The 15,950-nt window shown below is 34.7% G+C and overlaps 1 protein-coding gene across 5 annotated transcripts in view; it reads left to right on the top strand.

Moving 5' to 3' along the window:
• Positions 1-15,950, top strand: part of Usp37 (ubiquitin specific peptidase 37) — an 80,428-nt gene that overhangs the window by 38,245 nt on the left and 26,233 nt on the right. For all 5 annotated transcript variants that reach the window (XM_077803564.1, XM_077803574.1, XM_077803579.1 and 2 more), the window contains 7 exons: positions 3,134-3,265; positions 3,409-3,532; positions 4,511-4,701; positions 6,210-6,327; positions 7,757-7,836; positions 12,620-12,784; positions 14,347-14,412. In XM_077803564.1, the coding sequence (XP_077659690.1) occupies positions 3,134-3,265; positions 3,409-3,532; positions 4,511-4,701; positions 6,210-6,327; positions 7,757-7,836; positions 12,620-12,784; positions 14,347-14,412 (876 nt within the window). The remainder of the gene's footprint in view (positions 1-3,133; positions 3,266-3,408; positions 3,533-4,510; positions 4,702-6,209; positions 6,328-7,756; positions 7,837-12,619; positions 12,785-14,346; positions 14,413-15,950) is intronic.

The following is a 15,950-nucleotide window of genomic DNA, read 5'->3' as shown; positions in this document are numbered from 1 at the left end:
AAAAGTGATACATATTTGGAAGAAACTATACTTCAAATTTTAAATTTTGATCTTTTCCCAGGCTAGCAATATGTGACACTATTACTCACACCTGTGATACTGGGCAACAGCAATGGCAACAAACCACAGCTCCCAGTCAGGCATGCAGTCTGAGGGTAAACAGCTGACACTGTATAGCTGTTTGTTGCTCAGCTGTGATTTTTGGTAGGTTACATGTATTTAGTGCATTTTCAACTTACAATGGTTTCATATGGGATATAACAAGCCGTTCTTAAGTCAAGGAGCATCTGTGCTAGTTACTTGAAAAAAAAATGATGAAATAGATAAGTCACTGGATTTTTAGACAATATAGGAAGAAGGGAAGCAAGATAAGAAATGACAGGGGGAAATAATTGTTGATAAAGAAGAAATTTAAAGAATCATTTGAGGGCTGGGGATATGGTTCAAGCGGTAGCGTGCTCGCCAGGCATGCGTGCGGCCCGGATTCGATCCTCAACACCACATACAAAGATGTTGTGTCCGCCAAATACTAAAAAATAAATATTAAAAAAAATTCTCTCTCTCCCTCTCTCTCCCTCTCTCTTTAAAAAAAAAAAAAAAAAAAAGAATCATTTGAGACTATTTTGTAAGAATTTCAAGTGGTCCTGGGTTATAGCTCAGTGGTAGAGGGCTTGCCTCGCCTGTGTGAGGCATTGGGTTTGATCCTCAGCACCACATAAAAACAAACAAAAATAAAGATATTGTGTCTATCTAAGCTAAAAATATATTTTAAAAAAAGAATTTCAAGTAAATGGATGAAACTAGAGAATATCCTGCTAAGTGAAATAAGCCAGTCCCCCAAAAATCAAAGGTTGAATGTTCTCTTTGATATTTGGATGCTAACCCATAACAAGGGAGGGCTGGGAGGGGAAGTATAGAAGTTCATTGGATTAGACAAAAGAGGAGTGAAGGGAAGGGGGTGGGGTGGGAACAGGAAAGACAGCAGAATGAATCGGACATAACTTTCCTATTATGTTCATATGTGAGTACATGACCAGTGTAACTCCACATCATGTTCAACCACAAGAATGGAATCAGCATCGTAATGAGTTGCACCTTCATTTATGTATAATATGTCAAAATACACCCTATTGTCATGTATATATCTAAAAATTAAAAATAAAGGGATTTTAAAACTTAAATGAAATATATTTTACCAAATTGATCCCTCAAGATAGAAAACTTAAAACAGTTTATGTGGAAAGAAATGAAACTTATCAAGGAGCTTCCTCACATAAAAAGCACCAGGTCGAAGTGATTTCACAGGAAATTTCTGTGACATGTTTAGAAATCACAGAATCCTAGTGCTACACAAATTATTTCAGAGCTTAGAAATCGAGGAAACAATTCTGGTGCTTACTTTTCATGAAACAGGTATAACCAAACCTATTCAAGAAGCACAAAAAAAGTGTAAATATCACTTATAAATATTGCTGCAAGAAGTCCTAATGCAAGTCCTTTGGATGCAAGGCAACTCTACCAACTGAGCTATACCCCCAGCCTTGAATTGTGGATGCTAACCCATAACAAGGATACTTACTATTTTTACTTTTGTTTAATGTTGTGTTGGAGGTATTAGTCAATGTAATTAGATAATGGAAAAAAGTAGAAGCATAATAATTGTAAATGAAATACCTAGAAACCATGGTGAGTCGATGTTAAAGTAGCTAAAACAATTAAAGTATTTAGCCAGATAAGCAGGACTGAAAATTAGCAGACATGCCAATACAAATAACCAGTTTGAAGTTGTAGAAAGAGAAAATCCAATTTACATTAGCACCAAAAAAGAAAAATACTTGGGAATAAACTTAAGAATTTTTCAAATTGAGGAAAATTACAAAGTACTCCAACAGTAAATTGAAATGCATAGAAAATATCAATTATTCATGGTTAGGACATCTTAGCATATCAAGATAGTTATTTCTACAGTAAATTTAATGTGATCCCAATGCAGTCAGCTTTTTTATGAAGCTGTAGTAATTGATATGTTTCTGTGAAAAAATTCATATGGAAAAATAAATACAGAAAAATAGTAGGAAAAAAAAGTGCTGAATAGAAATAGAATAGTCCTACCAGATATTTTAAGATGGTATCAATTCATTATAATTCATTGTACTAATGAGTAATTAGATGGGTTATAGAATAGAATAGATAGTCCTGATTTTAGGAACAATGGACTTTATTAAAACATTAGAATAAATATGTAGTCATTTTGAAAAATATACAGATACATCTTTTTTTTAGGTACTGGGGATTGAACTCAGGGGCACTTGACTCCTGAGCTGCATCACCAGCCCTATTTTGTATTTTATTTAGAGACAGGGTCTCACTGAGTTGCTTAGTGCCTCTCTTTTGCTTGAGGCTGGCTTTGAACTCTTGATCCTCCTTCCTCAGCCTCCTGAGCTGCTAGGATTACAGGCATGCGCCACCACTCCTGCACAGTTACATCTTTCTGGTGAATAAATTCCAAATGAAACAGTTCTAAGCATAAAAAATTAAACTCTTCAAGTATATGGAGAAATTTTTGGCAAATTTTTCTGTTATCTTAATGTAGGGGAAAGGCTTTGTAGATTTGATTCAGGATCAAGATTCAATAAAAGACTGATTAATTTGACTATATAAAAATTAGATTTTTTCATGGCCAAAAACAAAGGCAAATGATAAATTGAGAGTAAATACTTATTGCAAATATTATATATAAAGGGCTGATACCCTTAAATACAAAACACGTATAAATTGAGGTGAGAGGAAGGTAATAATTTAGCCTAATGGCAAGTATCTAATTTTCAATTAGATGAAACTAAATTATCATGATATTATAATGCAGTGGTTCTCAAAGTGGTTTTCTCCATATTGGTAGTGTCAGTATCATCTAGTAACTTGTTAGAAATGCATATTTTTGCACCCTTTCTGTCCAGACCTACTGAATTAGAGTCTCTGGTGTGCCATCCAATAATGTGTAGTTTTAATAAACCCTTTAGTGATTCTGATGCATGACTAACTGGAGAACCCCTTTGTACTACTGTACTACACAGACTTTAGGAACTGCCCACGCTATACTGAATGTACCTTAAATACTATTTTTTTTTTTCAGATTCTCCAATTTGGGAAATACGTGCTATATGAATGCGATTTTACAGTCTCTGTTTTCACTTCAATCATTTGCAAATGACTTGCTTAAACAAGGTATCCCATGGAAGAAAATTCCACTCAATGCCCTTATCAGGTAAATTGTTATATACATTCTTTAGTAACCTCTTACCTTGTTGATTATAGAATAATGGAATTTTAATGCTTAAAATTTTATGTGCTGTTATACCATCTAATGTTTTGTGAGACATGTTAACCTTGTCTTTTTTATTTTACCAGACGCTTTGCACACTTGCTTGTTAAAAAAGATATCTGCAATTCAGAGACCAAAAAGGACTTACTCAAGAAAGTTAAAAATGCCATTTCAGCTACAGCAGAGAGATTCTCTGGTTACATGCAGAATGTGAGTTAGCAAATGTTTTTTAAATATTTCAGAGATATGGGAAAATGTAATTATTTTAGTATTTAACCTGATTTTTGTTTTAAAATGTGATTTGGGTAATGTGATCATCATGGATTGAAAAACCTAAGAAGTTATAAGGTTCTGTATGATTCTTCTTGTTTTATCGTATTTTAATATATAGGTGTGGTGTGCCAGTGAAAAATAACCTTATTTTAGCAAAGTGGAGAGTCATTCATTCATTCATTCTAATGCAACTGAATAGTAAAGAATATAAAATCTATTATTTTTTTTTTACTTGTAGTTTTGGGTTAAGGTGAGGTGAGGTTTGCAGTGCTAAGATCAAACCCAGGGCCTTGTGCATGCCAGACAAGTGTTCTACCACTGATCTACACCCCAAGCCCTTTTCATTTGTTTTTCTTCACACAATATGTGCCCTAAAATCCTTATTAGAATAAATCTAACCTTGTTCACATACTTCTCTTTCAGGTGCTTATATGAATCACATTGGTAGCAAACTGGCTTTTTTTTTTTTTTTTTTTTTTTTTTAATTTGTAGATGGACACAAAATACCTTTATTTTATTTGTTTATTTTGATGTGGTGCCGGGGATTGAACCCAGTGCCTCATGCATGCTCTACCATTGAGCCACAAAGCCACAAGCCTCGCATTTTTTGTTTTTTGTTTTGTTTTTTTTTAATCTTGAACTGACATTTTATTTTATTTCTGGTACTGAAGATTGAACCCCGGGCACTATACCACTGGGCCACATCACCAGCCCTTTTATAGACAGGGTGCTTTGCTAAGTTACTGAGGCTGACTTTGAACTCGTGATTCTCCTATCTCAGCCTCCCGAACTGCTGGAATTAGAGCCGTGCACCACTGTGCCAGGATAACAAACTGTTTTTATTATTAATTTAAAAAGTTTTGATTTGATGACAGATGTTATTATCTTCTTACGATGTTATTATTATCGTCTTAGGATGCTCATGAATTTTTAAGTCAGTGCTTAGACCAGCTGAAAGAGGATATGGAAAAATTGAATAAAACTTGGAAGACTGAGTCTATTCCTGGAGAAGAAAATTCATCAGATATTTCAGCTACCAGAGTATACACTTGTCCAGTTATTACTAATTTGGAGTTTGAGGTTCAGCACTCCATCATTTGTAAAGCGTAAGTAACTTCTGAGAAGACTTCTTTCTCTTAATTCTTTATGGCAAATAATAAAACTTTCTTTTGATGTACCAAATGCTATGAATTCTTATCTTCCTTTCCACATCAGGAAGAAAGCATAAACCCACAAGTATACAGAACCTTTCTAAGTCATTATCTTTCTATAAAAATGTTTGGTGGGGTAAGAATTGAAGAGAATTCCAGGCTAGGCAGTGGCACACAGTGTGACAACTGGTAGGAGGTGGGAGATAAGCATCTAGCTGTTTCCAGGTCTTTGGCATGTGGCCCCCACAGATAGCTTACAACATTGCTGTTTGCTTCCCAGCCAGCAAGAGCACATCTCACTCCATCATCCTCTGTTTCTGCTCTCTAGACCCAGATTAAAAGGGCTCTACACAGATAATATGTATTAACTCAAAGTTAAGATTAATAACCTTAATTGGTTTTGCAAAATTCCTTTAACGAAGTAGAGTAGCATCACTGTGGGAGTGATAGCTCATGGTTGACAGGAGTTTTACAACTCAAACTCAAAGGATATGGAATTTTACAAAATCAGGTTTCACCTTAGAACTCTACCTGTCTAGTGCCATTATGTGTATCTGCAAGTATGATGCCAAAGCTGGTGTTTTAAGTAGAAAAACTTGACCTCTTTGCCTTATGCTGTGTACACAGGAGTTCTAGAAAATTAAGAAACCGTACCCCTCCCCCTTTCTTTTTTGCCCAAGTTTTAAAGTAGCTGTTGCTCAATTATACTGCTTGCTCACAGTTGAGCTGCTTTTGTTTTATTCTAAATAAAGTGTTTCTTTGGTGGGGGAGGGGAGCTTTTATTGTCAGGAAAGCATTCAGCAAATTTTTATTGAATGAAAATTGTTCTTATGCCCCAGTCTTCAATTGTGGCAATAGGGAACTGGGCTGAAAATCAAAATGCTGATAAAGAGGACCAGTGAAAAGCAGTTAGCTAAACTAAAAAGAATCAGTTTAATTTCAAGTAAATTAAATAAGGTGTTTTGATCTCTGAGCTTTTTTTTTTTTTTTTTAATTTATAAAAATATATCCAGCCAGGCACAGTGGTGCACACTTGTAATCTTAGTGGCTTGGGAAGCTGAGACTGGAGGATCGCAAGTTCAAAGCCAGCCTCTGCAACGGCAGGGTACTGAGCAATTCAGTGAGATCCTGTCTCTGAATAGGGCTCAAAATAGGGCTGGGGATGTGACTCAGTGGTTGAGTGCCCCTGCCCTCAGTACCCAAAAAAAGAAAAAGGTTTGTGGGTTTTTGAAAACATAAAAGTTTAAAGTTTAGTATTTTAAGAAAGTACTTAAATATTACAAATAAGATTTTTTTCTGTATTAATTTAATAAGTGTTAAAGTAAGCATAAAAAGGTCTAAGTGTTGTCTGTTACTTATGCCTGCTCTTAGTGTGTCAGCTTTATAAATTCTGCAGGGGTGAAGAGTGTTTCAAATATATTTGTATCTTTATATTTATATTTGTCCCCTTTTATTGTTAACAGATGTGGAGAGACTATTCCCAAAAGAGAACAGTTTAATGACCTCTCCATCGACCTCCCTCGTAGGAAAAAGCCACTCCCTCCTCGTTCAATTCAAGATTCTCTTGATCTTTTCTTTAGAGTAAGTAAAATCTTTCGTATTTTCACATAAGTAAATTTTATATATCATAGGTAATTGTTTTTAAAGTTGGTTTCTTCAAGGCAAGAGTTTCTATCAAATTATCTTCAGGAAAAACAAATGAAGAATATGTAACATTTGTTTTATAAAGATTGATAAATCTATAGTTCATTGAAGAAGAAAATTGGTTGATTAAGTAGATTATATATTTAAGTCAGTAGCAATGTTTTAAACAACCTTAGAAGCAGTTTATTATTTGTAAACATTAAAGCATTTGAAGTGAAATGCTACAATTTGTTAACATGAATTAAATATGAAGATACTGTATAAAAGTTGAGTAATGAAAAAAAGTGTTTTTGCTTTTCATTTCATTTCCTTAGTTTGTATGTGTACCTGATGAGAATAGGAAGAAAAAAATTATGTTTATCCAAAACTGTAGGTAAACTATACACTGATACACTGTCACAGATAGAAAAGTTCTGTGGCATGATCAGACCTGTTACATAGAGACATTATAACTAGTGGAACTTTGCCAAGATCTCTTTATCTATATAACATGGTCCTTATTTTGTTGCAGCAAATTGGCAGGATTGTCTTCCTAAGATTTAAAAAAAGAAAACTCTATTCTTTCAACATGAATGTTCATCTCCTCCCAAAGATAAATTCTCTTTTTTTTTAATATTTATTTTTTAGTTATAGTTGGACACAATACCTTTATTTTATTTTATTTATTAATTTATATGTGGTGCTGAGGATCAAACCCAGGGCCTCACACGTTAGGCCAGCACTTTACCGCTGAGCCACAACCCCAGCCCCAATGCTCTGCTTTTTTGTTGTTTAGTCTTTCTGTACTGTTCCTGTTGTAATCATAGACTTAAGACTTTCCTGTGTATCTTTATCCCCATTTTTTTAAGGATTTCTTGTTTCAGTTTTCTCTAGGTAATGATATCCACCCCAAACTTTGTTCCATTTAGAGCAGTTGTTCTTAGTGGGCTGTCACCAGAAGATTGAGTTCCATTATAAGGGGTAGAATTACACCTTACAGACCATGAACTCCACCTAATCTAAAGATGATCTTAACTCTGCTATAGCCATATGTTAAAATCTGGATATACTCTTGGAAGCGACTCGTGTATCCATGAGGAAAAGTTTGAGAATCTGCTACTTAAGAGTCAGTTTACTATCATAAACTGAGATGTTTCCTTGGTAAAGACGGAATTAGGAATTCTGAAAGAGGACATATTATAAGATGACTATATTTTAAAGATTAAGTCTTAATTTGGTACGTGTCTTATGGCTCAAGACTTAAAATTTAAATTGGTTCAGAGTTGTCCTTCAACTGAACTAGTAAGACTAAAGAACATGATTTGCATTGAATGAGCTAATGGGATTCAATTCCATCCTTCTTTATTTTTCTCTCATCTTTTTGTAGGCAGAAGAACTTGAGTATTCCTGTGAAAAGTGTGGTGGGAAGTTTGCTCTTGTCAGGCACAAGTTTAACAGGCTTCCCAGGTAAGCCCTTTAATTACCCTTTTAAAAGTAAGTGATTTAGCTGGGCACGGTGGCGCACACCTGTAATCCTAGCAGCTCCAGAGGCTGAGGCAGGAGGACTGTGAGTTCAAAGCCAGCCTCAGCAAAAGCAAGATGCTAAGCAACTCAGTGAGACCATGTCTCTAAATCAAATACAAAATAGGACTGGGGATGTGGCTCAGTGGTTGAGTGCCCCTAAGTTCAGTCCCCGATACCCACCACCCCAAAAAGTGCTTTATAAAAATATATAATTTTTAAAAAATATTTTTTAGTGCTGGGGATGGGGCTCAAGCGGTAACGTGCTCACCTGGCATGTGCGGGGCGCTGGGTTCAATCCTCAACACCACATAAAAATAAAATAAAGATGTTATATCCACCGAAAACTGAAAAATAAATATTTTAAAATATATATTTTTTGGTTATACATGGACACATATCTTTATTTTGTTTATTTATTTATTTTTAGTTGGTGCCGAGGATCAAACCCAGTGCCTGACATGTGCAAGGCAAGCGCTATGCCACTAAGCCACAACCCCAGCCCATAATTTTTAAAAGTACTTACAAATAGAAGTGAAGTGTAGGAATGAATTGGTGAGAGGTCAGCAAGCTAAGATTTGAAGGTTAGAAAATGAGAATACCCTTGCATAAGAAAGAAGGGTGATTTGGAATGGTTAAGAAGAAAGGGTCTTGAGAGTTCCAAGAAGATAGCAAGAGGATGCAGCTGGTGAGTCTTAGAAGTGATGATGGAGACTAGCTAATAGGTTTTTAATTCAGTAATAATATGTAACAATTGGGCAATCAGCAAGAATACAGGTAACAATATGTGTTGGTGGTGAGGATGTTGGGGGAAAGTTTCACTCATACATTGCTGGTGGGTCTGCAAATTGGTACAACTACTCTGGAAAGCAGTATGGAAATTCCTCAAAAAACTTGGAATGGAACCACCGTTTGACCCAGTTATCCCACTCTTGGGCATATACCCAAAGGACTTAAAATAGCATATTCAGGTGATGCAGCCACATAGATGTTCATAGCATCTCCATTCACAATAGGCAATGTATGGAACCAACCTAGATACCCTTCAACAGATGAATGGAAAAAGAAAATGTGAGATAGATACACACACACACACACACACACAGAGAGAATGGAATATTAGCCATTAAGAAAAATGAAATTGGGCTGGGATTGTGGCTCATTGGTAGAGTGCTTGCCTAGCATGTTTGAGGCACTGGGTTTAATCCTCAGCACCACATAAAAACAAACAAAACAAAGCTATTGTGTCCAACTATGACTTGAAAAATATGTTTAAAAAAAGAAGAAGAATGAAATTATGTTATTTGCTAGTAAATATTTGGAACTGAAGACTATAATGCTAAGAGAAATAATCCTATCTGATATGCAGATGCTACCACACAATAAGGGGAGGGGAGGGAAGAATGGAAGTTCATTGGATTAGACAAAGGGGAATGGGGGGTAGGAATAAGAAAGACTGTAGAATGAATTGTACATAACTTTCCTATGTTCATGTATGAATGTACAACCACTGTAACTCCACATCATATTCAATCACAAGAATGGGATCCTAATTAGAATATGTTATACTCCATGTGTGTATGTCAAAATATGTCATGTATATCCAAAGTTTAAAAAAATTAATAATATGTAACATTTAGTTACACCTTGAGTATCCCTTATTCAAAATTTTGGGACCAGAAGTGTTTCAGATTTTGGAATATTTGCATGTATGTAATAAGATCCTTGGGGGCAGGTCCCAAGTCTAAGTGTGATGTTCACTAACATTTCTTACACATTATATACATGAAGGTAATTTAAACAATATTTTTAGAATACCTACATTTTGATTGCATCCTGTCAAATGAGGGCAGATGTGGAATTTTCCACTGTGGCATTATTTCAGTGCTATGAAAATTTCACATTTTGGAGCATTTTTATTTTGAATTTTCAGATTAGAGCTCTTCAACCAGTAATTTGTTATTCTTTGTTGTGCTATAGTTTCCCTTTTTTTTTTTTTTTTTTTGCTATCAGGGATTGAATCCAGGGGTGCTCAACCACTGAACCACATCCCCCAGCCTTTTTACTCATTTGTTTTTTGACAGGGTCTCACTAAGTTGCTTAGGGCCTCGCTAAATTGGCTTTGAACTTGTGCTCCTCTCGTCGCAGCCTCCCAAGGCACTGGGTTTATAGGCGTGTGTCACCACAACTGGCTTCCTTTCTTATTCCACACAGTAAAAATCTGCTTGCAGACACATACACACATGTGTGTGTGAAAATAAAATGGAAAGAGTAATTTTGTGCAATTTGTGCATTACTTTCTCAGAGCATCTTACAAATTATGTTGGGCATGGTGGCTGATGCCTTTAATCCAAATAATTTGGAAATCTAAATCCCAGTGATTTGGGAAGCCAAGACAGGAGACCACATGTTCAAGGCCAACCTCAGCAATTAAGTGAGGTCCTGTCTCAAAAAGTTAAATGGGTTGGGGATGTAGCTCAGTTGGTAGAGTGCTTGCTACACATGCACAAGGCCCTGTGTTCAATCCCCAGCACCACAAAATTTTTAAAAATTAAAATGGGGATGTAGGGGCTGGGGATGTGGCTCAAGTGGTAGCTCGCTTGTCTGGCATGCGTGCGGCCCGGGTTCGATCCTCAGCACCACATACAAAGATGTTGTGCCCGCCGAAAATTTAAAAATAAATATTAAAAAATTCAAAAAAAAAATAAATAAATAAAATGGGGATGTAGCTCAGTGGCAAAGCACCCCTGAGTCCAATCCCCACTACCAAAAGAAATTTTTTTAAATAATAATAAGTTAGTAAGTTTCTGTAATCATAAAATAGATTTTCTGGTTTGGGAATGAAATTAATTTACACTATATTAGCACTATATAAAGAAACATAAAGCAAAGCTAGTTACAAAAAAATAGTGTGGTTGCAGGACAGCTTTTAGTTCTTTCCGAAAATAGAATCAATCATAAACAAGGTTATTATTAACATTAAGTATTTATGCGGCTCTTTGCTGTACTTTGTTTTATTAGCTTCAATTTTCTGTGTGGGGTTTCTGGAACTCAGACCCTAGAGACTAGTTCTTTTACATTCCTGATCTATTTCTTTCTAAATAATAAGTTGTTTCAAAGAAATTGCTTTTATAAATCATAGCAGTATTATTGTTTTGATTATAGTCAATATTTTTTATCCAAGAGACTTTGTTTTTTCATATTTGGGGTATTTAAAGCAAGAGGGAGGGAGGGAGGAAGAAATCTTAAGGCAAAGGATTGGTTGTTACCAGCTGTCACTAACAGGAAAGCAGCAGAGGATTAAAAGACTTGTTTGACCTCATAAGTTTCCCATTCTCAAACTGTTTGGTCTTTCAAATGGAAAAGAAAACATTGAGAATTTTTTTCATTGTTTTTTTTTTTTTTTTTTTTTCCTACTGGGACACCTGTATTAAAGGTTAATTCCAAATGTACATGAAATAGAAGATTCTCTAATGATTAGACTTGTTCTATTTTTATTCAGTCTGTCTCATCTTTGCAGATGATTTTGACTATCATCTTCCTGTTTTATATTGCCTTTTGTTTTGGTGAGGATTATTGAAATTTTAGTTAAAATACTTGATTTTTGACATTAATTTGGGTTTCTTCACAGTCATTGTGTTCTTTCACATTGTAAATTTGAAGATCATGAATTTAGCATGGTTTTTTAAAATATTTTTTAATTGTAGGTGGACACAATACCTTTATTTTATTTACTTACTTTTATATGGTACTGAGGATTAAACCCAGTACCCTCACACATGCCAGGCAAGCACTCTACCACTGAGCCACAACCCCAGCTTAGCATGGTTTTTTAAAGACACAATAACTTAAGTCTACAATTTTTTGAATTTATGGCTTCTGTGAAGAAGAATTATAAACAATAGAAAGGACACAATTTTCCATAAATCAGACTTTTTTTTTTTGTCTTGGACTGAAGTTTTTTTTTCCCATAAGATTTTTGAAATTCAATTTCTAAAGTTCTTGTGGGCTATGAAATGTATCTAATCCATCAGGCAGATATTACATTATGTATGAGAAATGGAAAAGGTTACAGCAATGATAACCAAAAAGAACTAAATGTTTCCAAAGAGCTAAAAGCCTTTTCAGACCCACAAACTAGATATGGCATGCAGATGTTTTGTACAATTTTTGGTTGGTCGAAAAAATTTTGTTTCCCTCTTAGCTTCCTCAGAGAAAATTATTCTAAAATTACAGACTTATTATAAAAAGTCATCTTGAAATAATTAATGTACTATCAAATGTAAGGGCTATGTAACATTTCAGTTTAATAGATATTATTTTACCACGTGGCTATACAACACTTATTCCATTTAAAATTAGTGAAACAAGTAGGGATTTAACCCAACATCAATAGCAACATTTTATTTATTGCTATCTTTTTTCTAGGAGAATTATATGTATTTTACTCAAACCTCCTTAATCTACCATGTCCAGTTTTTGTTTTCATTTGTACCTAGCCAGACTCTGACACATGGCAGGTATTTACTGAATGTTCTTTGAAGTATTTAATTGGGCCAAATGTGCTGGGAATAATAAGCACACAAGGCAAGCGCCTTACCACTGAGCTAATTCCCAGCTGCAAATGCATTCTTAGTTTGTCCAATGTGGTTAGAGTGATCTCTTTTAAGCTATAAATACTACCTGTATTATATGAGTCAATAGAGTCATCATCTCCTGTTTTTTTTAGGGTCCTCATTCTTCATTTGAAACGATACAGCTTCAATGTGGCTCTCTCACTTAACAACAAGATTGGGCAGCAAGTCATCATTCCAAGATACCTGACTTTGTCATCTCATTGCACGGAAAATACAAAACCACCTTTTACTCTTGGTTGGAGTGCACATATGGCAATGTAAGTCCTTCAGGGACAACGTCTTTACTTTCTCTTTTGAAACGTACTTTAGTATCTAATCAAAAGAATGACTGAACACATGACTCCTACATAAAATCAGACTAAGGAGGAGATTTTAATTTTGCTTTATTTTGGAATTTTAGCATTTAATTGCCTGATTGAAGTAATTGAAGAAAATGCCTAAACAATAGTTACGTTTCATAATGGGTACTTTTTTAGGGAATGCTTCTATTCTAGATCACTTGAAGACCATTTGATACATAGGGGAATTTAAATCAAATTTGGCTGGTCATAAGCGTCCCTGGACACTAAAATACTAATTTCTCAGTTCTTTTCCTGGATATTCTGTTTCAGTAACTCTGAGATTAGGCTTGGGATTCAATATTTTTAAGAAATGCTTTATCTTACTCTTTGGGACATGCAAATTTGAGAAACCATGTACTCAGTGTTAAACTGGAGCCCCAAAAATAGATGATGCCTTCATAAATGTAAATTGTCACCAATGTAAAGAACGTCAGTGTTCCTAGAAATTTCTCAATGAGAAAAGAAATCACCTTTAGGTTTTGCTTCATTAAAGCAATGCCAGGAAAACCTTAGGACTTCTCAGAATGTCACGTTCTTTTCTGAATATCTTCTTACTTTGACGCCTTATACTGTAGTTCTTTTCTAGTGTGGTAGAATCATAAAGGTCTGGACTTAGAGATGAGAAGGATTTTTGAAATTTTATCCAAATACTTAATTTTACAGAGGAGATCCAAGAAGATAAAATGGTTTTTCTAAGGTCAGTTTGTAACTGAAAAGGCTGTTTCTTGACTAGGGAATAGACATTTCAGAAAGTGAATAAACTTTTGTTAATATGAATTGATGCAGTTATATAAAATATATTTCCCTTTGGATTCATAAGTTAATACAAGTTTACACTAAAGTCCTCAAGAGTCATACTAAGAAAAGCAGGTGCCCAGATTGTCTTAGTAATTTTGGTTTTTCTTCTCTTTTGGCTTTAATTTGGAGTGGATGTATTTGCTCGGTGCAAACTGCCCTCTGCTGGTAGAGCTATTATTCTTTCTGGCAGTAGTAGTGTATCATGCCATAAATGTTGATATTTATGATCACTGGCCTAAAATCAGGCTTTGGACAACTTCCTTGACTTATCTGTAGGCAAAATAATACTGTGGTTCTGAACATTAAGTGAGGTAATAAACCTTGAGTTCTTAGTACTGTACTTGACTCCTAATAATATGAGAGCTATTGTTATTTTATTGCTTAAAAGTAAAGAAATGAAACAAGGTAATTTTCCCTGCCTCTTTTGTATGCATTGTGTTTGACTTCATTTCAGAGCTGTTTTATTTAGATTATTAGATCAGAGAGATGGAGCCTAGAGATGGTATTCCATTTATTTTCTTGGCCTCTGTTGCTAATAATCTTTTAAAAAGCATTACAATTGTTTGCTTTTCAAGAGTATATATAAGAGATTGTAGTATAGAATAATTCATTTTATAAGTTAAATATATATCTTTAATAATGTAATTATGTACATTATATATTTTCTAATTTTCTGATAGTTCTAGACCATTGAAAGCCTCTCAAATGGTGAATTCCTGCATCACCAGCCCTTCTACAACTTCAAAGTGAGTTACATTTCTTGTGTACCCAAAATTTGTAATTTTAAGGATTTGGCTTATCCTAATATCTGAGATTGCCCCCCGCCCATTGTTTCTCTTTTTGCATGTTAATTGCTCTGTATTACCATACTTCCAAAATTTTTCTAAATCTGGTTTAGCATGTAGCTTAGGGTAAAGATGTTTTTTTAACTTTAAAATAAATTTAAATGATTCTCTTAATGTTTTAAAACTTACCATTTGTTAATATTTAATATTTTCATCTTAAAATTCTAAAAATTGTTGGTAAAGGATTTTAAGAATTGAAGAGATAAAATAAACCCTGTTGGTCTAAGGCCCCACTTCCTCAAAGATAGGCACGGGATTACAAATATCTTTTACCTGTTGCTAGCTAGCTTGGGTCTTCTCGTTCTTGACACTGAGTAGGAAGAATTTTGAAAGGAGACAGGAGAATAAACATGCACTAGAATGTAGCTATTCTGCAAATTGCTTTGTTTTTTGTTTAGGGCCAAAAATTTGTTCTAGGATGGAAGCAAATGCTTTCTTCTTTCTTTTTATTGAAATTATACTCCTCTAAGATTTTACAAGAACCACAGTTCCTGATTAAACAATTCCAATTGACATAGTTGGCATTGACTTTAAAATTTATTTTTCTGAAAATTTGATGTCCCAAAGTACTTTTAGAAGAGAGACACATTTGTTGTTTAAGGGCTTTGGGGGGTGTTATATAACAATAAAATGACATTTGGGAACTGCTCTTTTCTTTTCCTCCTGTTAATTATTTTTCAGTGCAATTAAAACCAGATGACTAACATGACTAGAAATCTGAAATGGTACCGATATGAATACTCTTACCCGTTTCTCAAGATACAAATGAGCAAACCACTTGGCTGCTTAGAAAGTGAGCAAGTGATGCATTTAAAGGATGAATATTTTTCATTGCTACAGGCAAGCTGCCTTCTGTAAATATAGTAATTTTTAATGGAATGCACTCCTTATGTACTAAAAGTGATGTACCAAATCACTATAGTTGCAAGAAACAGATGGTTTCGTTGGACATCATTGTACCTTGGCATGTCATCTGTTCTCCAGGGTCTATTTGGTATGAAAATTTGAAAGATTCAACAAAGAATGCTTAGGCCCTAGAAGACCTGTCATGCCGATCAAACTTAAAAGAGGCTGAGTTACGAATCAGAATACCATTGGTTCCTCTATGATGTCCTTTATCACGTTTGGCTCTGGGTAAAATAGTAATCAGGTGTCATCCTCCTTCAGCAAAATATTTTATTTGGATGAACAAATTAAAAGTTCAGGTTTCCTTAGCATTAAATCAGAAATGAGAAATTAAGAAGCTAATTGGCTATTTGTACCTTAGGCTAATTGGCTATTTCTATGTTCTATGAAAAACGCTTTTGAACACATGGTGTGAGGATGTTCAAGTGTTCAGGCTAGAGTGCAATGCTATCCTGGCTGCTCTCAGCGACAGACTACCTGTGGGTTTATCACTGACCACTTGCCTCTTTTCTTTGATCTACATTGCTATGCAA

The sequence above is a fragment of the Urocitellus parryii genome, chromosome 1, assembly GCF_045843805.1.
Source record: "Urocitellus parryii isolate mUroPar1 chromosome 1, mUroPar1.hap1, whole genome shotgun sequence".
Taxonomy (NCBI): Eukaryota; Metazoa; Chordata; class Mammalia; order Rodentia; family Sciuridae; genus Urocitellus; species Urocitellus parryii.
The sequence above is the reverse complement of the archived record's forward strand: the minus strand, read 5'-3'. Positions and strand labels throughout refer to the sequence as shown.